Here is a 26265-nt window from a genome sequence, read left to right on the forward strand (position 1 = left end):
TACATATGAACTACAGTTGAATAGACTCACTCCACTTTACAGGTCCGGTACCATGTAACTACATATGAACTACAGTTGAATAGACTCACTCCACTTTACAGGTCTGGTACCATATAACTACATATGAACTACAGTTGAATAGACTCACTCCACTTTACAGGTCCGGTACCATGTAACTACATATGAACTACAGTTGAATAGACTCACTCCACTTTACAGTTCCGGTATCATGTAACTACATATGAACTACAGTTGAATAGACTCACTCCACTTTACAGGTCCGGTACCATGTAACTACATATGAACTACAGTTGAATAGACTCACTCCACTTTACAGGTCCGGTATCATGTAACTACATATGAACTACAGTTGAACAGACTCACTCCATTTTACAGGTCCGTTACAATGTAACTAAATATGAACATAATTTATAACTATTGGTAATTACTGTGTAATTACATTTGGTGTTCATGTGTAATTACAAATAGTTAATATGTAACTAGGGTACCTGTAAAATAAAGGGTTACCGAAAAAAATGCCAGTGGGGTCAGATAACCTCACTTCAAGAATTTAACAAATAATATCTTGAAGCAGATGAAGCGATCTTGCATGTCTTATTTCTAGTGCCACCAGAAAATTCATGAAATAAGCAGAATTGCAATTATCTCATCTCTATTTGTGTGTTTTCACATGATTGAAGAAAGCTCATGCATGAAATGAAATGAAATGACATGTTAAGATGTGGGCAATACAAAAACATCACTGGTCTGTTTTGATGTCAGATGCCTGCTATCCAAAAGGCATGCAAAGTTGTACACAAACAGAGCTGTATTGAGGTCTACATTTGCATCAGTGCCAGTCAGGCAGAAGGGAGAGATGCATGGGAGAGATGGGAGGACATGCATCTCTTTGTATTAGCAATGGCTGCCACATGAATACAGGCAGAGTAGCTATTGGCAAATGTACAAGATATTTGCAAACCGCTGTGCTTGTTAGTTTTTCCTCATGTCATGTTTTCAATAAGTTCAACATTCATTTATTAGCCTGTTTAATGCATTTTGAGACTGCATTCACACATTGTGATGCCTGGAGCGTCTCTGTTGTTGTTGTTGTTGTTGTTGTTTTTCTTAGAATAGATAAAAAGTGTGTGTGTGTGTGTCAGGGGCGTATGCAGAAATTGAATTATAGGTGGGCCTGGATCAAATTGGGTGGGCCTGGATAGGAAGGGGTGCAGATGCCCGGCCAAAGGCCGGGCCCAAAAATTTGACGTGTTATTTTACTAAAAATAATGCATTTGACCATCATTTCAAGTAGAAAGATACCACTCAAGCAAGAATATTTCAAGTGTTTCAAGTGCTTTACTGAAATATTTGGACCATATAATGATAATACAATTATCTCAACCTTAAAAGGTTACATATAGGTGCCAAATGTTGCATACATGAATGCTTATACTTGTGTGTATACTGTTACTTTATACAGAAATTAGAACCACTGATCCATATACTGCTGCCTGTGAGTTTAAAAAATAACAACACTGAGGCTGCTTCAAGTTTGAACAAGACGCCCTCTGGTTTATTTATCCACAGAGAGAACAAAATTCCTAGATGTCATGAAGTTGTCATGCATTAGACTCTGGAGATGATGTGCCCTGCGTTTTTACAAAAGTAACAAAACCATTGGCTAGCAATGCAGCAGCAAGTTTGCCTCTAGAAAACAACCAATTACATTTTTTTTTTTTTTTGGGTGGGCCAGGGCAAGAAGTGGGTGGGCCTGTGCCTACCCAGGCCCACCCATAGATACGCCCCTGGTGTGTGTGTTAGCTGACTTGGCTAGCTCACTAGCTCACTAATCAGCTGGTTATATCCATAGAAGACAATACAGTGTTGTGCAACAAACCAACAAAGAATATCTGGTTACCAGATATTCCCAGACGTCCAGTATAATTCCATACTATGTGTATTAGAAGTTTGAATCCAAACAGAGTCATCCACCATTTGATGAACAAATGGAAACTCGAAATGGGACAACTGTTAAATAATATTTATTCTCACCCCCCAAAATATAAATGTTTTTGAAGATGCAGTGCCCTGTGTCTTCATAAACATTGCTAAAACATTAATTACTAAATATCAGTTGTTCATATTATCTTGGAATAAAAAAACATTCTTTCTCCTTCTTGTGATACCATGTTTTTTCCACATTGAAAAAAACTTAAGCAACAGAGTCACTGAAAATCAGTTATCTTTTGAACTTAACTACATGTTTGTTTGTTTTTTGCCACCTCATCCTCATGCAGGAAATGTTCTATCTGGCAAGTGGCAATGAAGTTATTCCTGTACAGTAAATTAATATAGATCTGAAACCACTATTTGAATATTAAAATACTGACATTTGCATGCCTTCCAGAGAACAGATGTACAGTATGTAATATAGTACTGAGAGGCAGTGGACCGCAGTCTAAAGGATGAGACATCAGAGTGAAGCAGGGATCAACAACAGAGGTGAGTTATCTCACTCTGTTTATTAGATCTGGATGGACTTGATTCCATGTGTGTGTGTGTCTGTCTGTGTGTGTGTGTGTGTGTGTGTGTGTGTGTGTGTGTGTGTGTGTGTGTGTGTGTGTGTGCGTTCGTGCAGACATGGGCATCAATTATATGTACTTGCAGTACTTACTTCTATTAGAATAAAATTCATAATATGAGTTTTGTCAATTGCATTTGGCAGGCACAAAATACTCCAAATTCATTTGAAATGTCCTCTAAGCCATCTGTCTCTGAAATATTTTTCCATAGTTTCTATATTCAATCAGCTTGTTTCCTCTTGCTTGTTGATTCTTATTCTTATTCTTATTCTTATTCTTATTCTTATTATTGTTATTATTATTATTATTATTATTATTATTATTATTATTATTATTATTATTATTATTATTATATTCTTGGTGAGACATTATCTGGACACAGAAGAAAGTGTCTGGATTTCACAAGCAAAAATTAAGAAAATACGGTATTCCCCCCACCCATTTCATTTGATGTAGATGGGAGCTAGAGTCAACACATTTATAGTAAATTTGTGTTGTTTCTATGTTTTAACATAGAGGGGGGGGGGGGGGGGGGGGGGGGGGTTCTACTGTTCTAGTCATTTCATTCATGTGACCCCTGCTGCCCAAGGGCAATATTGCAACAGAATGGAGATGGCAATTTTATCAGGAGGTATTTCAGAAGGATTATGCAAATTTGTAGATGATTACAATAATTACATGCATGCAAATATAATATCCTATAAAGTTCTGAGTCTGAATAAGTATGACCACATGTGATTTTCCATGACTGAACATTTACCACAGAACATTAAACAATACATAGCTTGATTTTAGTCATGTACAAGTTCTTGGTGTTCCCCCCATAATAATAATAATAATAATAATAATAATAATAATAATAATAATAATAATAATAATAATAATAATAATAATAATACCAATTATAATCATAATAATATTATGCATTGTATCACAATATTTCCAGGGGACTTGCTGAAGAAAATCTGACAATATAGTCCAAATAAAAACAGGCCACTCTGGATCTTAATTGATCTTTTATTGCTTGTAAACTATGGACTATGTAACTAGAGGCCAACTTGACTCATATTGGTTAAAGGAAAACTGACCAAGCCTGAGACATGGCCATGAGCCAGAGCCAGTGTGACAGTGTGACACCAGCATGTACTTTTGATGGACTCATAATTTGCAGATGTGTTCCTGATTTAGCCACTGAATAAACATTGAGTTCTAGGGAGAGTGGTACAAACTGTCCTTTTATTTTGTTTTATAACCTGGACATGGCTGGTGTGTGTTCCCAAAAAAGCAATTCAAGTCACTTTGTTTGGTCCAAGGTGTATTCCAGAATCTGTGACTGTCTTTAGGAGATCCATCTCACACAATGAAGATGCAGTGGAGTCTATTTCTTCTCTTTCTGATGAGTAAGTACTCTATTATTGCTACTGTTTCAGAAAGAAAGTTGTACTTTTTTTAAATACTTTAATTGAATGTTTATATGGGCATCAGTTTTTTTTCCGTTGAGTGAGATTTGTATACTCCAACATTCTCTAACCCTTCTGCATCATTTAAAAAATATCTGGGCCACAATCATGGGTGGCTCAACATAGGCCTGTTTGAATCATGGAAATGTAACAAGAAGAAGATGATGGCGACTTTGACTCAATTAATCAATCAATCAATCAATCAATCAATCAATCAATCAATCAATCAATCAATCAATGACCAAACTTAAGTCCCTCAAAACCCCATTGACCTTGACAGATATATAGTCCAAGCAACATGTGTGACCTGAGGACTTGTGATTCCTGTGCTATCAATTCCAACACTGATGTTTTCCCTGTTTTAGGTCAGTGCTCCTCCTCCACATATCAGCCACATGTGTATCACTTTATTAAAGATGCTAAAAACTGGACTGAAGCTCAGAGGTACTGCAGAGAGAAGCACACTGACCTGGCCACCATAGACAACATGGAGGACATGAAGACGCTGAATACTACAGCTGGTGATAGAACTGATGCAGCCTGGATTGGGCTGAACCAAACAGGTGATCTGGAGTGGCACTGGTCTCAGCCAGGGACAGAGTACAATGAAAACAAGGCAAATTGGAGTAGTGCTGCCCCAGATACAACTAACCCTAACCCTAAGAACTGTGGGCGGATCAGAACTAATGAAGGCTGGGACGAGGATGTCTGTACAGAACCTTGGTGGTTCATCTGCTCCAATGGTAGGTGTGTTTGATGACTAACTGTACATTCAACCTGTCATCCTGTCGAATAGCTGCTTTATGTGGATGTCGTACACCTCATCTGGTCAGTTAGTTAACCTAGTTAAAAGCATACTGTATACGTGTTGACAGAGTTGGCACACTTGGTTTACACAAAAAAAACGATAAATTCTAGCAGAATAAATACCCATCCCCTGGCTATTTAGTCAGGCCTCGCTCACAGAGTCCACTTCCTTGGCTGATTGGGACGTTGTGGGCGCCAAGGGTGTGTCCCCATCCCCATGTCCTCAGTGCCCACTGCCCAGGTGGGCAGGAGTTTACATGTTCTCATTTACATGTCACATGCTCCCCTGGGGCTTCCTCCAGATACTGTAGGAACATAAAAAAAACACTCAAACTGCATTGGAGACAAGTGCAATTATCTCATCCCATCGTTTCACTTGTTTTAATTAAGAAAAATGATATATATAGATATCTTTTCATATGGCAGGTGGTTGTAAATATGAATGTTTTTTTTCACAAAGATGTCTGTTCTCTGCACAGGAACAAAGAACACAGACACATTCAATTTGATCCAAACGAAAAAGCCCTGGAGAAATGCTCAGGACTCCTGCAGAGAAAACCACACAGACCTGATCAGTGGAACTCTGACTAACCCAGCCCTAATAGACGAGATGAACAGACTTGGTTCAGCTAACTATTGGATCGGCCTGTTCAGAGACTCCTGGAAGTGGTCGGATGGGAGTAAGTCCTCATTCAGATACTGGGATGAAGCCGTGGAAAACAACATACGTGAATGTGCCTGTCTGGATCAAGAAGGCATATGGAAAAGTGCCACGTGTGATAAAGAGAAGGCCTTCTTCTGCTATGATGGTGAGTTTGATCCACAAAGAAGGTAACATGCACATCTCCATGCTTTGGCCATCAGAGTAGTGGGCTGGGAACACACAACTGTTTATATCTTACGTATATTCTCACACTGTGATGTCTCTTATATCTTGTTTCTCACTCATGGGAAACGCCACTGCAGTCAATCAATAGAGTCTTTGTTGAGATTGGACTGAAACGCTGAATTACTAAATTTGTTTTGTATTTATCTCAATCGTGAATTTATTCATATTTGGATGTTTCATCAAGGTTTGCAGGCATATTCTTAGTGCAAGACAGACTAGACTGACATTTCTGGATTCACGTGATGGGAGTCATTTCCCTATACATTCAGGCGATGTCTCGTCATAGATAAGATGAGTGAGACCAGAAGTTAGATAATCAGTTTGCCAATATATTATCCACTTAGTAAAATCAGTTATCATCTAGTAATGCTGTTCAATGCTGATACATCCGCAATACTTTCTTTTTACATTTGGGGCGTGGTGGGTCTCCCTGCCTTAAAGAGCTGATAAGTGCTTCACACCCAGACAAGAATACAACATTTTTTTTTAAAGATAGTTAATATCAAAAATATCGGCTGCACTTCTCAATTTCTTCACCTACAGACAAAGTTATCCTGATCCGTGAGAAGAAGACCTGGGACGAGGCCTTGGACTACTGCAGAGAGAACCACAATGACCTGGTCTCCATCCACGATCCTGACATTCAGAAATGGGTCGAAAAGAGAGCCGAGATGGCCGACACTCCCTACGTGTGGCTGGGAATGCGCTACACCTGCACTCTGGACTTCTGGTTCTGGGTCAGTGACGAGCCGGGCTGCTTCCAGAACTGGGCCCCGGGGAACGGGACCGGAGATTGTGAGACGGCTGCAGCCATGGAGAAAGAGGAGGGGCAGTGGGTCAGTCTGCCTGATGATCAGAAGTTCAACTTCATCTGCAGCAAAGAGTAAGTGTTTCGGTTACATGCTGCCACTCCGACGTGCTGCCACTCCGACGTTCTGCCACTCCGAAATATCGGCACTCAGAAAGGGATCATGTCTATGTTCCCCGGGTTCTATATTGCCCGTTTTCCCACGCCAAACCTAACCTCCCCCCATGCCTAAACCTAACCTCCCCCAGACCCTAACCCAAAACCTAACCTCTCCCACCCCCACGCCTAAACCTAAGGTCGGCATTGCGGCTTCTAAGGTGAACGACCGCCAGTCCGAATAATAGAAGTTAACGTTCGGAGTGGCAGGGCTTCGGAAAGGCAGACAGTTACCAAGTGTTTCAATCCAACCTAAAATTCTGGTGATCTACCTTATCATTTCTGGAGCCATTTTGTTGTTTTGTGGTGTATTTCTCGTATTCCCATGGATAACTGCAAGCGCAAAATGTTTACATCACAGCTATAATGTTTACATCACAGCTATAATGGCTTTTGATTGCAGAAAAAACTTTAGAGGAGAACTTCACCATAAAACAAAGCTGATTTATTTATGATCCCAACTACAACTGTAACCACTTTTGCAGACATTCATTTAGTTTGACAGTTATTGAGAGTTGAGTTGATTTGAGTTAAGTTGTAGACCACTGATGTCATTGTGCATGAATGACATCACTGGTCCGCAACTCAACTCTCAATAACTGTCAAAGTAAAAACGGTTTACATTTGTAGGATATGTGTATATCATGTGTATGTGTGTATGTGTATACAGTATGTGTATATGTGTATGTGTGGATATGTGGATATGTGTATATGTGTATGTGTATATGTATGTGGATATGTGGATATGTGGATATCATGTGTATGTGTGTATGTGTATATGTGTATGTGTATGTGGATATGTGGATATGTGTATATCATGTGTATGTGTGTATGTGTATATGTGTATGTGTATGTGGATATGTGGATATGTGTATATCATGTGTATGTGGATATGTGGATATGTGTATATCATGTGCCAAATAAATCAAATGTCTACTTTAAGCGATGTAAAACATCAGTAAACGTAAACGTCAGGTTCTGGTGGTGTCAGTCCCTCAGAATCAAAGAGCCACACCTTCTTTCTACATTCACCTTTTGGTACGTCAACAATCTCACAGTGAGAAATGCATGGCAGAAGAGGCAGAAGAGGCAGAAGAGGCAGAGCTCCACACACAGCAGCCTCCATAGACCAGAATGCAATGCAGCCACAGGGCATGTTGTGTTTTGAGTGGAGGTGTGTAACATGCCTTTTCTCAGTTGGAAGAACTCTCACTGTCTTGCTGTTGCTATGGCTGATGTTGCTCCTACACATATATGACCTGACCAACAGCTGATTAGATTGCAACACGTTGACATCTGATCTGGGGGTTGTCAAAAGGCATTCTGGGAGATGAAATCACTAACTCAAGAGGAGAAAAAGAGAATGACACTTAAACTTTTTCTTCTGTCTCTCTTTCCTGATTCAGGATCATATGAACTATCTTCCCTGTCCAGCCAGCACGCCAGATCACTACAGCCAAAGAAGCAGTGATCAGCTGTTGTCCAAGTCAACTGTCAATATAATTATTTATTTTTCCCTTCTGAGGTGTGTGTTGTTGTTGTTGTTGTTTTTTGGGGGGAGAACTCTCCTATCAGTGTGTTAGTATTTCATATATGAATAAACAGGTTACCTATAACTGCATTGCACACAGCAATAGGCTAGATGTGGAATATTTATCCCTTTTTATTTGTACGTCTTAGTTCAGTTTTGAGTTTTTGGTTTTTAATGTAAAATCACAATTCTGAATCAATCAATTTGAATTTCTATGTAACCAATACATTGATTTCTCTGATGCTGATTAAACAACTAAACAAACAGTGGTCCTCTGTTTCTCTGGCTTGACAACACATTTTCTTGTGTTAATCTTGTACATATTTACATATAACGTGTCTAGAATGGATATAGTAGACTGCCATGTGAGATAAGGAGGAGTCTTCATAAAGCAACAGAGTATTTAGCAGAGAAACGTATCAATGAACAATCCCAGAATAAGACTGATAATCTGTGCGGATCTAAATAAATGCTAATAATTCTTAAAAAAAAAAAAATCTAAAGTTATTCTCACACAAACAATTGTAGTCTATAGGAGAGAACAAGTTGAGCCTAAGGAATAGCCCTTATTTATAGATAACACAGATTTATGAACACGCGTAGATTTTAAGACTCAACACTACACAAGATGAATCCTTTTTGTAGTTGATTTTTGGCCATCTGAGACTAGGCACCCTGTTGAGAGCAGGTTGAGACCGGTCGAGACACACAGGAATGTTAATGATTTCCCACATGTCGTCACTAGGTGGCGCAGCTGAGTCATTAACAATGACTCCACTGGTCGCTGACAGCTGACACAGCCGGGGCACTGCAGCTGCGCTCTTCAGGGGATATTTGACGAATCACTCAAAAGTATTTCAGCCTAAAACTATGGATGCTCTTTACAAATACCCAGTTTACATTGAGTGTCCCAGCCATGGTCCCAGCCTGGACGGAGAGCAGAAGAAGCGGATAGAACACTACTTCCAGGTTCGGCGCAGATCAGGTGGAGGGGAATGCGGACCGCTGACGAATGTAAACGATAAAGTTTATACCATCGCTTTTAGAGATCCAAACGGTAGGAAACTATGACTATCAAATAATGAACTTATTTATGGCTTGACTGTTGATTCCCCCCCTTTATTATGCATGTATTTGTGTAAGTGAAAGTAGCCTCAAAAGTGAAAGCAGGTTTGCTTAAGATGATCACACGATCATTATTACATGTAGCCTAGGCTATTATTATTTTTATGCCTCCGCCGGCGATAGCCAGGCCGGAGGCATTATGGATCCGGGTTGTCCGTCCGTACGTCCGTCCGTACGTCCGTCCGTACGTCCGTCCGTACGTCCGTCCGTACGTCCGTCCGTACGGCCGTCCGTCCGTACGATGTTCCATGTTTGTTAACGCGATATCTGAGGAACGCCTGGACGGAATTTCATCAGATTCGCCTTAAACATTCACTTAGGCTCAAGGATGATCTGATTAGATTTTGGTGGTCAAAGGTCAAAGGTCAAGGTCACTGTGACCTCTCGAACGCCATTTTCAAGCTTGTTAACGCAATATCTGAGGAACGCCTGGACGGAATTTCATCAAATTTGCCTCAAACATCGACTTAGACTCAAGGATGATCTGATTAGATTTTGGTGGTCAAAGGTCAAAGGTCAAGGTCACTGTGACCTCTCGAACGCCATTTTCAAGCTTGTTAACGCGATATCTCAGGAAGCTTGTTAACGCGATATCTCAGGAATGCCTTGACGGAATTTAATCAAACTTGTCTCAAACATCGACTTGGACTCAAGGATGAACTGATTAGATTTTGGTGGTCAAAGGTCAAGGTCACTGTGACCTCTTGAACGCCATTTTCAAGCTTGTTAACGCGATATCTCAGGAATGCGTTGACGGAATTTAATCAAACTTGTCTCAAACATCGACTTGGACTCAAGGATGAACTGATTACATTTTGGTGGTCAAAAGTCAAAGGTCAAGGTCACTGTGACCTCTCAAACGCCATTTTCCAGCTTGTTAACGCGATATCTCACGAATGCCTTGACGGAATTTCATCAAATTTGCCTCAAACATCGCCTTAGACTCAAGGATGATCTGATTAGATTTTGGTGGTCAAAGGTCAAAGGTCAAGGTGAGCTCTCGAACGCCATTTTCAAGCTTGTTAACGCGATATCTCAGGAATGCCTTGACGGAATTTAATCAAACTTGTCTCAAACATCGACTTGGACTCAAGGATGAACTGATTACATTTTGGTGGTCAAAGTTCAAGATCACTGTGACCTCTCACACACCCAATTTCCAAGCTCTGTAACGCAACATCACAGGAGCGCCTTGACGGAATCTCTTCCAATTTGCCTCAAATAGCGATTTGGACTCCAGAATGAACTAATGGCGGAGGCATAAGTCTGCATTGCGGTCGTTCTAGTTTAAGAAAGGTGACAACATAGTCTATACAGGCTAGAGCTAATTAACAACTTAAAGACCTCCATTCAAACATTTTGACTCTTAAAGTAGGCTTCACATTAGGTTACACAAAATTATGTAAACAGAAATATGACACTTTCACTTTCACTTTGCAAACAGGTCAAAATGAGGTAAGCTACTGTAGCTACAAGTTGCAGCATCATCATGCATGCAGGCCCTCAGGAGAATAGCTGGTGGGTGGGTCGTGCAGGGAGGGGGATTATGTTTTGAGTTAATCTGTATGTGTATGTATTGTTGTTGTTTTAGATGTTTGTAGTTTTTTGTATTTTTCTTTCTTTATGTAAAAAAAAATCAATCAAAAAGTGCTCAAAAAAAGAATAGCATACTAAAACTCACAACAACTATTGTAGGAATATTATAGGTAGCCTATGATAGTGTTAATAGGAGATCAACAATAGGCTACAGTAGCCTAAGGTCGCTAATTTATTTACCAATGTTTTTGTTTATATGACTGCGCGATTCCTAGGGTGGGGACTCTGGACTGACAGGCACCCCGCCCACCCACATAGGCGCCATTGTGCAACTGTGCGCCATCGGCTCATACCAGGAAGGATTTATTACATCACTGATGACATCATTCCTCGAGTGACTACACTAATGACATCACAATTGCTCGAGTGACATATCTGATGACATCATAATCGTGACTGACACCACCACCACAGACAGACACCATACACTTGATTAGGCTGCTACAGTATTATAATGATTAACATGACTATTAATGTTGTATTTAGATTTCTCTCTTGATTGTATTGTATTGTCCTGTTTGCTGCAGATTAGCAGAAAGTCCTGGAGAAGCGTGAGCATGTGTTGGAGTTAGCGGCTGGTCCTTTGGTGTTCACCGTCCAAGGAACCACCTCTTCCATCAACACCTCACCTCCCAGCCTGTCAGTTAGCCCAGACCTGACAGCTCCAGCACAGGTGAGACAGTCGAGACAGGTGTGCAAAAAATCAGGTGCTCAGTAAAGTAAAAGGTAAAGGTTGAACACTTTGACGAATGAAAAAATTGAGAGAGAAAAAGTTTGCAATCAGGTAATTTCATTTGTTATAGTAAATAATAAGTCAATAATTTAAATGAAGTGTACACAATATAAGCATATTACTGTATATGAGTGGAGTGGATCAGAAGAGAACATTATTCAAAGATATAAATCTAAATGATACAGTTTATGTAATTTTGGAACAATATGAAATGAATTGGTGACTATTTAAACAAACATTAAAACTAGAGCTAAAAATAAAATAAAAAATAAATTGCAGTATGTGAGATTTAAAGAATTTTGCAGTGATTTGCTTTCAATATGCTTTCAATGCACTTTCAGATCAATAACCATTGAAAGCCACTGCAATGTGTTTGTCATTAATGAAAGAATATGTTTTCTTTATCCTTCTCCAACAGCAGAGCCACCTGTCCATTCTTCCGTCAACACTGCCACCCAGTGCTACAGAATATGAACTACAACTTGACAGTTACCTCCTCCGATACCTCAAAGAATGCCCCAGGGCTGGGAAGGAATTTGATTTGATTGATTTATTTCGACGGGACAATGCAAAATTAATGAACACAATAACCATGGAACAGATAAAAACATCTGGAACATAATAAAAGTGTAAAAATCGCCGGATTTAGCACAAGGCTAGTTTCCATCCGTTGTCCCCGAAACATAAAACACAAAAACATAAAAACAGAATATATAAAACAACAAACATAGGCATCAAAGTGCTTTACACCCGTAAGACAAGTATACATGTGCAAAACAGCAAAACACAAGCAGCAGTACTACACTCAAAAAACACAACAGTATACATTAAAAAGAAGAGAATAAAAAAAAATAAAGAAATAAAAATAAGTTCAGAAATTTCCCTTGTTACCTGTGGCCACAGGACTGGTGGCTTTTCAGCCATTCCTTCAGTGAACCCTTAAAAGTGGCAAGTGAGGGACTTTCCCTTATGGGGACTGGCAGACTGTTCCACGTTTGGCTGCCTTTGACTGAGAGGACGTTCTGACCAAACGTGGTCAGTCTGCGCTGGACCTTACAGTCACCTCTAGTTTCAGACCTGGTGCCAAGTCCACTAGTTCTGTTTCTGTAAATTAATTCATTTAAGGGCGGGGGAGCTAATCCATTAAGGCATTTGTAGAAGAAACATGCACTCTTAAAGACCTTGATATTCTCAAAGGTCAAAAAGCGGTGTTGTTCCAGAATGTTACAGTGGTGGTATGACAATGGTTTTCTAGCAAATACCTTGATGGCTCTATGGTAAAGTTGTTCAATGGGTTTTATGACAGTGGCACCTGCGAACGACCAGTTTGTGAAACAGTATTCAATGTGGGAGAATATCATGCAGTGAAGATACGATTTTGCTGCATCAGTGGTTAGGAAAGGTCGAATTTGTCTAAAATGAACTAGATTGAAATTAATTGTTCGTTTAACTTTTTTGGTGTGTTTCTTGAAGGATAGGTTCGAGTCCAAGATGACCCCGAGGTACTTGAACTGGGAGGCTAGTTCCAGTTCCTCCCCCCCCAGAAACACATTGGACCGGGTGATGCCAACTGGTCGTTTGCTGAACATCATACATACCGTTTTTTTTGTGTTTAGCAGCAGGCACGTATCTTGCACTGTTGGACCTTGCTTAGCACATTTGTAAGGTTACAAGAGATCTGATCAGTTTTCTTACCCTGTACAAAAATGACTGCGTTGTCAGCATACATCTGTACATTGAGATCAGGGCATATGTCCGGCAGGTCATTGATGTACAGGGAGAACAGTAGTGGTCCAAGGATCGATCTTTGCGGCACACCGACTGGATTGTTAAGATAGGGGGATTTGACACCGTCAACCATAACACACTGTTTTCTGTTTGTTAAGTATGACCTGAACCATTGTATAGTGTCTGCCGAGAAATTGAAGTGGGACAGCTTAGCCAGGAGTACTTGATGGTTGACGGTGTCAAATGCCTTCCTGAGATCCAGGAACACAGCACCTACATATGGATTTTTGTCAAGCATGTACTTAACCTTTTCTATAAAAACACAGTTTGCTGACTCAGTGGAGTGATTAGCACGGAAATCAAATTGTAATGGGTGGAGTGGGGTGTGACCTTTGTCCAGGTGAGTGATCATGAGTTTCGACACCCATTTTTCAACAACCTTCGATAAGGTGGGTAAAATGCTGATTGGCCTGTAGTTGGCCACCGCTACCTTGCTACCAGATTTAAATATTGGTGTCACAATCGCCACCTTCCAGGATGCAGGCACCTCTTTTGACCTGATGGATTGGTTCACTAATATGGTGATGGGTTTTACTAAAGCGTCAGAGTGTGTTTTCATAAAGTCAGTGTCAAGGCCATGAGTGTCCTTGGCCTTGGAACGTTTCAGCGCCACAAGGATTTTTCTTACCTCAGCCTCTGTTATTTCCTCCAGCTCAAAGAGGGGCCCGTCAACCACCGTTGGGCTGGATGGAACACCAGAGGGGGCGAAGAGTTTGGTTATTTCAAATACACTATTTAAAAAATAATTATTAAACGTACAGGCCAGTGCAGAGGGGTCATTAATCAGAACATCGTTGACTTTTAGTTCTAGGGTGTTGTTTACCTGTTTGTTCTGTTTGCCTAGTAGTTTATTCATGATGTCCCATACTTTTTTACCGTTTCCTTTTGCACCTTCGATTATACTGATAAAAAAGTTGGCTTTGGCCTTTCTGAGGGTCCGAGTCACCTTATTACGGGCATGGGTGAATTTCTGCCTATCTGTCGGCAGCCCAGATTTCAGGCTTTGTTTGAGGAGAGAGTCCCTAGACCGCAGAAGCGAGATGCAGCTATGGTTCAACCAGGGAAGGTGTTGCTTTTTACTGGCCTTTTGGCGCCCCCTCCTGGAGAAAGAAGAAATTGTTTCATTAATTTTATCTGTGAACAGACCACAGTTCGACTCCAAATTGTCAGAAAAAAGCGTCTCATCCCAGTTGATGTTTTTAATAGCATCCCCAAAACATTGTTGCATGTTTTTTGGGATGAAACTAAAAGAAGAGCAGTTTTTATTGGGTGCTTTTACGAGCCGTTTTTTGTTTAGTTTCCTAGCGAAAAAAATAAAATTGTGGTCAGAAAGACCGGTCAGCAAATTGTAGGTTTTAGCGATTCTATCAGCTTTGTTTGTGAAAAGTAAGTCTATCCTGGTTTGGGAGGTATTAGTTACTCTGGTCGGTTGTTCAATTAATTGTGTTAAATTATGGGCATCCATGGTTTGTTTAAGGTTTTTTCTACATTGTTTGTCATCCCAATTTACGTTAAAATCTCCTAAAAAAATGGTCTCTTTGTTAGGATCACAGGATCTCAACAGGAGCTTTAATTGGTCATAGAAATCCACTTTAGCGGCTGGCTGTCTATAGACTAGACAACTAAAAGGAACTAGAGGAAGAACTCGCCTCTATGGCTTGCTCTGTACAGCTCCACCCAGAGGAGGGGAGGGCTTTGGTTATGATGAGCTTAGTCCAAACTGGGGCTGGAGTCCCAAGTAGGGATGGAGTCAAGGAATGTAAGGCTAAGGTAGATAAACTCTTTGAGCAGATCGAAGAACACCACATCTGCCACTTTGAGGTAGACCCACGCAAAATCAAACTTCTGCTTCGGTCTTGCAGCTCTAGTCAGGCCACAGATGAGGTGAGAGTTTACAGCCAGGTTGGCGTGGCTGTGCTGGTTGGGGAGCATTCCCAGGTCCGCGCCAGGTTGAGGGATGTGGAGGACTCATATGTCAAAGGTCAAAGGTCAGGTGTCAGTCAGAAGCAAACGACTACCCGTCGATTTGGCGAGGCCAAACTTCGCCTCCTCTGGAAGGAGATAGAGCACAGTCTAAGGTGCGATATCCCTGGAGTGAAGGTCAAGCAGGGAGATCCAGGTCAGTTAGTTCTGGAAGGATCTGTGGAGGAGATCCGTAAGGCTCGAGACAGGGTCTCTGAGAAGGAGAGGTTGGTGTTAGAGAGAACGGTTTCTCACATGAGCCTCCATTTCTTGGCCTTCCTGAGAAACGTATACGGAGGTCCTGGTGTGCTTGGCAACTTGTTAGGGGTTGGTGGCATGGTGGAAATAGAGTTAGGAGACACAGAGCTACGTCTGTTCACCCTCACCTGTGATAAACTGGATGAAACAGAAAAAGCATTGGAAGGTGAGTTCAAGGAAGTAAAGATTGACATCCCGAACTGCGCTGATGTACCATCTGAGCTTAGGGTGAAGCTTGAGGCCAAGGCAAATGAGATGAACCAAGGAAAACATAGGGCTGCGGTCAGGTTTGGCTCAGGTAGCAGGGTTTGCTTAGTGGGCCACACCAAAGATGTTGAGGATCTGAATGACATTATTTCACAGTTTATTTTGGACCAGTCTGGTGTAGAGGGCAGGGTTCTTCTCCCTTTCTCTGAGATAGGAGACTTCTTACCAGAATTGCTACAGCTGCATGGTTTTGACCATTCAGGGGTGACCTTCCATCCTGTGGCCTCATCCTCTAGCCCCATGGTGGTGCTGATAGGTCCATCCAGCAGAGTAACTCAGGTTAGGAACAGGCTGGGTCCATTTCTGGATTCCCTGGTTCGGGAGACAGTGACCATCGACCTGCCTGGGGCACTACGCTTCTTCCAAAGATCCCCTGGGACCGAGATGCTCCAAAGTGTTGGCCATTCTCAGCAGTGTCTCATACAGCTTCAGGACCAACATAGAGAGAATTGGGCATCAGGTGCAGAATTGAGTAAAGGCGGCACAACAGTTGCCAGATACTGCCTTCATAGAGGGATGCAGGTGCTGGTGTGCATGGGTGACATCACCAAAGAGCACGCTGATGCCCTGGTGAACGCAGCCAACGAGGATCTGGATCATTGTGGGGGTGTTGCTGCTGCACTGAGTAAGGCGGGTGGTCCTCAAGTGCAGAAGGAGTGTAGAGTTCTCGTAAGGCAGACTGGTAAAATCCCTACAGGAGATGTGGTGGTGACCACAGGAGGGAACCTCAATTGCAAGAAACTGCTGCACGCCATTGGGCCTGTACAGGGGAAAGTGGGTGGCAGAGAACGGGCCTTACTGCAAAAAGCTGTCCGGTCTTCTCTGGACTTAGCAGAGACCATGGAGTTCCAGTCCATAGCCATACCCTGCATCAGCTCAGGGATATTTGGCGTCCCTGTGACAGTGTGCACTGAGGCCATTGTGACTGCTGTGAAAGAGTTTGTGAGTGAGGGGCGGAGCTTGAATAAAGTAGTGTTGATCGATAACAGAAGAGAGGTGGTGAGGTTCATGCAGGAAACGTGTGACAGGCTTCTCCGAGGGATAAATACTGGAAACCCTACAACTGCAAGCAGGCAACACGGCTTCCAGATGGGCCCCGGTGCTGCTACCTCAGACCATGTAGCTACATACGAACTACAGTTGAATAGACTCACTCCACTTTACAGGTCCGGTACCATGTAACTACATATGAACTACAGTTGAATAGACTCACTCCACTTTACAGGTCCGGTACCATGTAACTACATATGAACTACAGTTGAATAGACTCACTCCACTTTACAGGTCCGGTACCATGTAACTACATATGAACTACAGTTGAATAGACTCACTCCACTTTACAGGTCCGGTATCATGTAACTACATATGAACTACAGTTGAATAGACTCATTCCACTTTACAGGTCCGGTAACATGTAACTACATATGAACTACAGTTGAACAGACTCACTCCACTTTGCAGGTCCGGTAACATGTAACTACATATGAACTACAGTTGAACAGACTCACTCCATTATACAGGTCCGTTACAATGCAACTAAATATGAACATAATTTATAACTATTGGTAATTACTGTGTAATTACATTTGGTGTTCATGTGTAATTACAAATAGTTAATATGTAACTAGGGTACCTGTAAAATAAAGGGTTACCGAAAAAAATGCCAGTGGGGTCAGATAACCTCACTTCAAGAATTGAACAAATAATATCTTGAAGCAGATGAAGCGATCTTGCATGTCTTATTTCTAGTGCCACCAGAAAATTCATGAAATAAGCAGAATTGCAATTATCTCATCTCTATTTGTGTGTTTTCACATGATTGAAGAAAGCTCATGCATGAAATGAAATGAAATGACATGTTAAGATGTGGGCAATACAAAAACATCACTGGTCTGTTTTGATGTCAGATGCCTGCTATCCAAAAGGCATGCAAAGTTGTACACAAACAGAGCTGTATTGAGGTCTACATTTGCATCAGTGCCAGTCAGGCAGAAGGGAGAGATGCATGGGAGAGATGGGAGGATATGCATCTCTTTGTATTAGCAATGGCTGCCACATGAATACAGGCAGAGTATAGCTATTGGCAAATGTACAAGATATTTGCAAACCGCTGTGCTTGTTAGTTTTTCCTCATGTCATGTTTTCAATAAGTTCAACATTCATTTATTAGCCTGTTTAATGCATTTTGAGACTGCATTCACACATTGTGATGCCTGGAGCGTCTCTGTTGTTGTTGTTGTTGTTTTTCTTAGAATAGATAAAAAGTGTGTGTGTGTGTGTGTGTGTGTGTGTGTGTGTGTGTGTGTGTGTGTGTGTGTGTGTGTGTGTGTGTGTTAGCTGACTTGGCTAGCTCACTAGCTCACTAATCAGCTGGTTATATCTATAGAAGACAATACAGTGTTGTGCAACAAACCAACAAAGAATATCTGGTTACCAGATATTCCCAGACGTCCAGTATAATTCCATACTATGTGTACAGTATTAGAAGTTTGAATCCAAACAGAGTCATCCACCATTTGATGAACAAATGGAAACTCGAAATGGGACAACTGTTAAATAATATTTATTCTCACCCCCCAAAATATAAATGTTTTTGAAGATGCAGTGCCCTGTCTCTTCATAAACATTGCTAAAACATTAATTACTAAATATCAGTTGTTCATATTATCTTGGAATAAAAAAACATTCTTTCTCCTTCTTGTGATACCATGTTTTTTCCACATTGAAAAAAACTTAAGCAACAGAGTCACTGAAAATCATTTATCTTTTGAACTTAACTACATGTTTGTTTGTTTTGTGCCACCTCATCCTCATGCAGGAAATGTTCTATCTGGCAAGTCTCAATGAAGTTATTCCTGTACAGTAAATTAATATAAATCTGAAACCACTATTTGAATATTAAAATACTGACATTTGCATGTCTTCCAGAGAACAGATATAGTACTGAGAGGCAGCGGAGACCGCAGTCAACATCAGTGGGTCTAAAGGATGAGACATCAGAGTGAAGCAGGGATCAACAACAGAGGTGAGTTATCTCACTCTGTTTATTACATCTGGATGGACTTGATTCCATGTGTGTGTGTGTCTGTCTGTGTGTGTGTGTGTGTGTGTGTGTGTGTGTGTGTGTGTGTGTGTGTGTGTGCGTGCGTGCGTATGTGTATGTGTATGTGTGAGTGTGAGTGTGAGTGTGAGTGTGAGTGTGTGTGTGTGTGTGTGTGTGTGTGTGTGTGTGTGTGTGTGTTTTTATTTATTTATTTATTTATTTCGGTCATGGGCAATTAAAACATTTCATAAAATGAAACAAAAAAGTACAAACAAAGCAGCACAAGGCTGATAGACCGAAAAGGTGTAGGCTGAAGCTATAGCTTATAGCGCCTACCCTTCTTACTTAAACAAGCTATACAAACAGAAAAATGATTAACGAATAATCAATTATAAACAAAAACAGAGACAATAATTCTCAAATTCAAATAATTACAAAATTGACAATTACACTGCATATACATTGCATTATCCGTATATGCATATATACAGATATATATATACATATATATACATAGGCTATCACAATAATTATTATCATTATAATCATTATTATAACCACAATAATCACTTTAATAATTATATTTCATTACAATATACAATACAATACAATATATACAATATACAACCGTCCAGAAATTAATATACACCATACACAGATTATATATAACTCAATATTGTTACTGTAACTCTTCCTCCCTATACCTCATAATAATACATTTTTTATATTTCTTTTTGAACTGGATCACACTTGAACATTGCTGTAGCTCCACATCCATACTGTTCCATAACTTAACTCCACATACTGAGATACAGTATGATTTTAATGTCGTCCGAGCTCCTCGGGTTTTTAAATTTAACTCCCTCCTGAGGCAATAACCCCCCTCTCTATCAGAGAACATCGCCTGGATATTTCCAGGGAGTTGATTATTCCTGGCTTTATACATTATAATCGCAGTTTTATATTCTATAATTTCCATAAATTTTAAAAGATTTGAACCTAGAAAAAGTATGTTAGTATGATCACGATATCCAGCATAGTTTATTATCCTTATAGCTCTTTTTTGAAGGATGGTTATTGCATGAAGTGAAGTTTTATAGGTATTTCCCCAAATCTCTGAGCAATAATTTAAGTATGGTAAGACCAGGGAACAGTAGAGCATGCGGGGTGATTTCAAGTCTAAAACCTGCTTTGCTTTGCTCAAAACTGAAATACTTCTAGATAGTTTACTATGTATATATTTAATATGTGATTTCCAGTTAATTTTATCATCTATTATAACCCCAAGAAATGTGTTTTCAAAAACTCTTTCAATATCAACACCATCTATCTGTATATTTACTTGATTATCTATTTTATAATTACTAAATATCATACATTTTGTCTTAGCTAAATTTAATGACAATTTATTTATATCAAACCACCTTTTTAATTTATACAATTCACAAGTGACCTGGTCCAATAGCTCCTGTAAATTTGGTCCAGAACAAAAAATATTTGTATCATCTGCAAATACCACCATTTTCAATATTTTAGATACCTCACACTGTGTGTGTGTGTGTGTGTGTGTGTGTGTGTGTGTGTGTGTGTGTGTGTATGTGTATGTGTGAGTGTGAGTGTGAAAATCTGACAATATTGTCCAAATAAAAACAGGCCACTCTGGATCTTAATTGATCTTTTATTGCTTGTAAACTATGGACTATGTAACTAGAGGCCAACTTGACTCATATTGGTTAAAGGAAAACTGACCAAGCCTGAGACATGGCCATGAGCAAGAGCCAGTGTGACAGTGTGACACCAGCATGTACTTTTGATGGACTCATAATTTGCAGATGTGTTCCTGATTTAGCCACTGAATAAACATTGAGTTCTAGGGAGAGTGGTACAAACTGTCCTGTTATTTTGTTTTATAACCTGGACATGGCTGGTCTGTGTTCCCAAAAAAGCAATTCAAGTCACTTTGTTTGGTCCAAGGTGTATTCCAGAATCTGTGACTGTCTTTAGGAGATCCATCTCACACAATGAAGATGCAGTGGAGTCTATTTCTTCTCTTTCTGATGAGTAAGTACTCTATTATTGCTACTGTTTCAGAAAGAAAGTTGTACTGTAACTGCATTTTTTTAAATACTTTAATTGAATGTTTATATGGGCATCAGTTTTTTTCCGTTGAGTGAGATTTGTATACTCCAACATTCTCTAACCCTTCTGCATCATTTAAAAAACTGTCTGGCCACAATCATGGGTGGCTCAACATAGGCCTGTTTGAATCATGGAAATGTAACAAGAAGAAGATGATGGCGACTTTGACTCAATCAATCAATCAATCAATCAATCAATGACCAAACTTAAGTCCCTCAAAACCCCATTGACCTTGACAGATATAGTCCAAGCAACATGTGTGACCTGAGGACTTGTGATTCCTGTGCTATCAACTCCAACACTGTGATGTTTTCTCTGTTTTAGGTCAGTGCTCCTCCTCCACATATCAGCCACATGTGTATCACTTTATTAAAGATGCTAAAAACTGGGCTGAAGCTCAGAGTTACTGCAGAGAGAAGCACACTGACCTGGCCACCATAGACAACATGGAGGACATGAAGAGGCTGAATACTACAGCTGGTGATAGAACTGATGCAGCCTGGATTGGGCTGAACCAAACAGGTGATCTGGAGTGGCACTGGTCTCAGCCAGGGACAGAGTACAATGAAAGTGAGGCACATTGGAGTAGTGCTGAACCAGTTACAACTGGGAACTGTGGGCTGATCAGAACTAATGAAGGCTGGAACGCGGATGGCTGTGCAACAGATTATTGGTTCATCTGCTCCAATGGTAGGTGTGTTTGATGACTAACTGTACATTGAACCTGTCATCCTGTCGAATAGCTGCTTTATGTGGATGTCGTACACCTCATCTGGTCAGTTAGTTAACCTAGTTAAAAGCATACTGTATACGTGTTGACAGAGTTGGCACACTTGGTTTACACAAAAAAAACGATAAATTCTAGCAGAATAAATACCCATCCCCTGGCTATTTAGTCAGGCCTCGCTCACAGAGTCCACTTCCTTGGCTGATTGGGACGTTGTGGGCGCCAAGGGTGTGTCCCCATCCCCATGTCCTCAGTGCCCACTGCCCAGGTGGGCAGGAGTTTACATGTTCTCATTTACATGTCACATGCTCCCCTGGGGCTTCCTCCAGATACTGTAGGAACATAAAAAAAACACTCAAACTGCATTGGAGACAAGTGCAATTATCTCATCCCATCGTTTCACTTGTTTTAATTAAGAAAAATGATATATATATATATCTTTTCATATGGCAGGTGGTTGTAAATATGAATGTTTTTTTTCACAAAGATGTCTGTTCTCTGCACAGGAACAAAGAACACAGACACATTCAATTTGATCCAAACGAAAAAGCCCTGGAGAGATGCTCAGGACTCCTGCAGAGAAAACCACACAGACCTGATCAGTGGAACTCCGACTAACCCAGCCCTAATAGACGAGATGACCAGACTTGGTAAAGCTAGCTATTGGATCGGCCTGTTCAGAGACTCCTGGAAGTGGTCGGATGGGAGTAAGTCCTCATTCAGATACTGGGATGAAGCCGTGGAAAACAACATACGTGAATGTGCCTGTCTGGATCAAGAAGGCATATGGAAAAGTGTCACGTGTGATGACAAGAAGGCCTTCTTCTGCTATGATGGTGAGTTTGATCCACAAAGAAGGTAACATGCACATCTCCATGCTTTGGCCATCAGAGTAGTGGGCTGGGAACACACAACTGTTTATATCTTATATTCTCACACTGTGATGTCTCTTATATCTTGTTTCTCACTCATGGGAAACGCCACTGCAGTCAATCAATAGAGTCTTTGTTGAGATTGGACTGAAACGCTGAATTACTAAATTTGTTTTGTATTTATCTCAATTGTATTTATCTCAATTTATTCATATTTGGATGGTTCATCAAGGTTTGCGGGCATATTCTTAGTGCAAGACAGACTAGACTGACATTTCTGGGGGATTCACGTGATGGGAGTCATTTCCCTATACATTCAGGCGATGTCTCGTCATAGATAAGATGAGTGAGACCAGAAGTTAGATAATCAGTTTGCCAATATGTTAGCCACTTAGTAAAATCAGTTATCATCTAGTAATGCTGTTCAAGGCGTGGTGGGTCTCCCTGCGTGGTGGGTCAGCCTGCGTGGTGGGTCACCCTGCGTGGTGGGTCTCCCTGCCTTAAAGAGCTGATAACTCTCAAATAATTTAATTCGTCTGACTTTTAGTGTCCCATGGTCGTCTAAATGCTGCTTCACACCCAGACAAGAATACAACTAAAATGTAAAGATAATTAATATCAAAGAATATCGGCTGCACTTCTCAATTTCTTCCCCTTCAGATGGATTGATCCTGATCCATGAGGAGAAGACCTGGGACGAGGCCTTGGACTACTGCAGAGAGAAACACCATGACCTGGTCTCCATCCACGATCCTGACATTCAGAAAAGGGTCCAAAAGAGAGCCAAGAAGGCCGACACTCCCAACGTGTGGCTGGGAATGCGCTACACCTGCACTCTGGACTTCTGGTTCTGGGTCAGTGACGAGCCGGGCTGCTTCCAGAACTGGGCCCCGGGGAACGGGAACGGAGATTGTGAGACGGCTGCAGCCATGGAGAAAGAGGAGGGGCAGTGGGTCAGTCTGCCTGATGATCAGAAGTTCAACTTCATCTGCAGCAAAGGGTAAGTGTTTCAATCCAACCTAAAACTCTGGTGATCTACCTTATCATTTCTGGAGCCATTTTGTTGTTTTGTGGTGTATTTCTCGTATTCCCATGGATAACTGCAAGCGCAAAATGTTTACATCACAGCTCTAATGTTTACATCACAGCTATAATGGCGTTTGATTGCAGAAAAAACTTTAGAGGAGAACTTCACCATAAAACAAAGCTGATTTATTTATGATCCCAACTACAACTGTAACCACTTTTGCAGACATTCATTTAGTTTGACAGTTATTGAGAGTTGAGTTGATTTGAGTTAAGTTGTAGACCACTGATGTCATTGTGCATGAATGACATCACTGGTCCGCAACTCAACTCTCAATAACTGTCAAAGTAAAAACGGTTTACATTTGTAGGATATGTGTATATCATGTGTATGTGTATATGTGTATACAGTATGTGTATATGTGTATGTGTGGATATGTGGATATGTGTATATGTATATGTGTATGTGTATATGTATGTGGATATGTGGATATGTGTATATCATGTGTATGTGTGTATGTGTATATGTGTATGTGTATGTGGATATGTGGATATGTGTATATCATGTGTATGTGGATATGTGGATATGTGTATATCATGTGCCAAATAAATCACATGTCTACTTTAAGCGATGTAAAAACATCAGTAAACATCAGGTTCTGGTGGTGTCAGTCCCTCAGAATCAAAGAGCCACGCCTTCTTTCTACATTCACCTTTTGGTAGGTCAACAATCTCACAGTGAGAAATGCATGGCAGAAGAGGCAGAAGAGGCAGAGCTCCACAGACAGCAGCCTCCATAGACCAGAATGCAATGCAGCCACAGGGCATGTTGTGTTTTAAGTGGAGGGGTGTAACATGCCTTTTCTCAGTTGGAAGAACTCTCACTGTCTTGCTGTTGCTATGGCTGATGTTGCTCCTACACATATATTACCTGACCAACAGCTGATTCGATTGCAACACGTTGACATCTGATCTGGGGGTTGTCAAAAGGCATTCTGGGAGATGAAATCACTAACTCAAGAGGAGAAAAAGAGAATGACACTTAGACTTTTTCTTCTGTCTCTCTTTCCTGATTCAGGATCATATGAACTATCTTCCCTGTCCAGCCAGCACGCCAGATCACTACAGCCAAAGAAGCAGTGATCAGCTGTTGTCCAAGTCAACTGTCAATATAATTATTTATTTTCCCTTCTGAGGTGTGTGTTGTTGTTGTTGTTGTTGTTGTTGTTTTTTGGGGGGAGAACTCTCCTATCCGTGTGTTAGTATTTCATATATGAATAAACAGGTTACCTAGAGTATAACTGCATTGCACACAGCAATAGGCTAGATGTAGAATATTTATCCCTTTTTATTTGTACGTCTTAGTTCAGTTTTGAGTTTTTGGTTTTTAATGTAAAATCACAATTCTGAATCAATCAATTTGAATTTCTATGTAACCAATACATTGATTTCTCTGATGCTGATTAAACAACTAAACAAACAGTGGTCCTCTGTTTCTCTGGCTTGACAACACATTTTCTTGTGTTAATCTTGTACATATTTACATGTGTCTAGAATGGATATAGTAGACTGCCATGTGGGATAAGGAGGAGTCTTCATAAAGCAACAGTATTTAGCAGAGAAACCTATCAATGAACAATCCCAGAATAAGACTGATAATCTGTGCGGATCTAAATAAATGCTAATAATTCTTAAAAAAAAAAAAAAAAAATCTAAAGTTATTTTCACACAAACAATTGTAGTCTATAGGAGAGAACAAGTTGAGCCTAAGGAATAGCCCTTATTTATAGATAACACAGATTTATGAACACGCGTAGATTTTAAGACTCAACACTACACAAGATGAACACTTTTTGTAGTTGATTTTTGGCCATCTGGGACTAGGCACCCTGTTGAGACCAGAGCCCTGTACTACGAATGTTGGATAAGAAGATCCAGGATCTGTCCCTTGATCTGGTTTGTCTAAACCAGATCAGCTCGATTGTAGTTAACTTGTACTACGAACCTCTTTGCCAGTCGTTAACGCGAACCAGGTTTTTCTAATCAAGTTGACTGCGCGTGCACATGAAAATGCCCGTGCACACGAGCTCGTGCCCGCAAAAGAGGCGTGGTTTTTAACAACTAGCCAATCACAATGCAATATGGACCGCTCAGCTCAGAACCTTAGCTTTTACAGCGCCAGACACGCCTATTTCCTCATTCATCAAAGCCATCTACTACTATGTCAGAATCAAAATCCGCATTGGATATTTTTAGTCTGTTCCCGAATGACTGTCTAAAGTTACCACTTTTATTCACATCAGTCATTTATTTGAAGAGTGGTTTCTGCCTCCACGTATCCTACAGCAGCTCAATTCACCCTCTCAATAAACTGCGAGTGGAAGCAATGTGTAGCCTAATGTCTCAGTCCAAAATCCGTAGACCATTTAGGCTCAACGAATAATAATGATGTCATGTTTAGTCGCACTGATTGAATAATTCCTATAGGCTATC

The 26265-nt window shown here is 40.6% G+C and overlaps 3 protein-coding genes and 1 long non-coding RNA gene across 4 annotated transcripts in view; all 4 read left to right on the forward strand.

Annotated features, from left to right (window-relative positions):
* Positions 1–8454, forward strand: part of LOC310779209 (secretory phospholipase A2 receptor-like) — an 11198-nt gene extending 2744 nt beyond the window's left edge. Inside the window, exons 2-7 of the mRNA XM_083639717.1 lie at positions 2411–2505; positions 3899–3985; positions 4411–4788; positions 5332–5661; positions 6285–6624; positions 8112–8454. Of these exons, the coding sequence (XP_083495843.1) occupies positions 3946–3985; positions 4411–4788; positions 5332–5661; positions 6285–6624; positions 8112–8121 (1098 nt within the window). The 5' untranslated portion in view covers positions 2411–2505; positions 3899–3945 and the 3' untranslated portion in view covers positions 8122–8454. The remainder of the gene's footprint in view (positions 1–2410; positions 2506–3898; positions 3986–4410; positions 4789–5331; positions 5662–6284; positions 6625–8111) is intronic.
* Positions 8455–9137: 683 nt separating this feature from the next.
* On the forward strand, positions 9138–12209 carry LOC310779154. Its single transcript, XR_014552813.1, has 3 exons — positions 9138–9293; positions 11485–11630; positions 12109–12209. It is a non-coding gene; the product is annotated as an uncharacterized lncRNA (long non-coding RNA).
* A 2973-nt stretch (positions 12210–15182) lies between these two features.
* On the forward strand, positions 15183–18950 carry LOC310779742 (protein mono-ADP-ribosyltransferase PARP14-like; the record flags this gene model as incomplete). Its single annotated transcript, XM_083640235.1, has 2 exons — positions 15183–17084; positions 18894–18950. 2 exons carry the CDS (start codon positions 15183–15185, stop codon positions 18948–18950), a joined length of 1959 nt encoding a protein of 652 aa, XP_083496361.1.
* A 5-nt stretch (positions 18951–18955) lies between these two features.
* Positions 18956–25090, forward strand: LOC310779210 (secretory phospholipase A2 receptor-like). The gene is made up of 6 exons (XM_083639718.1): positions 18956–18990; positions 20983–21069; positions 21472–21837; positions 22381–22710; positions 23407–23746; positions 24851–25090. The coding sequence occupies exons 2-6, from the start codon at positions 21030–21032 to the stop codon at positions 24858–24860; spliced, it is 1086 nt and encodes a 361-aa protein (XP_083495844.1). The 5' UTR covers positions 18956–18990; positions 20983–21029; the 3' UTR covers positions 24861–25090.
* Positions 25091–26265: the final 1175 nt, after the last annotated feature.

Source organism: Poromitra crassiceps (assembly GCF_964638095.1).
Source record: "Poromitra crassiceps genome assembly, chromosome: 7".
Lineage (NCBI taxonomy): Eukaryota > Metazoa > Chordata > Actinopteri > Beryciformes > Melamphaidae > Poromitra > Poromitra crassiceps.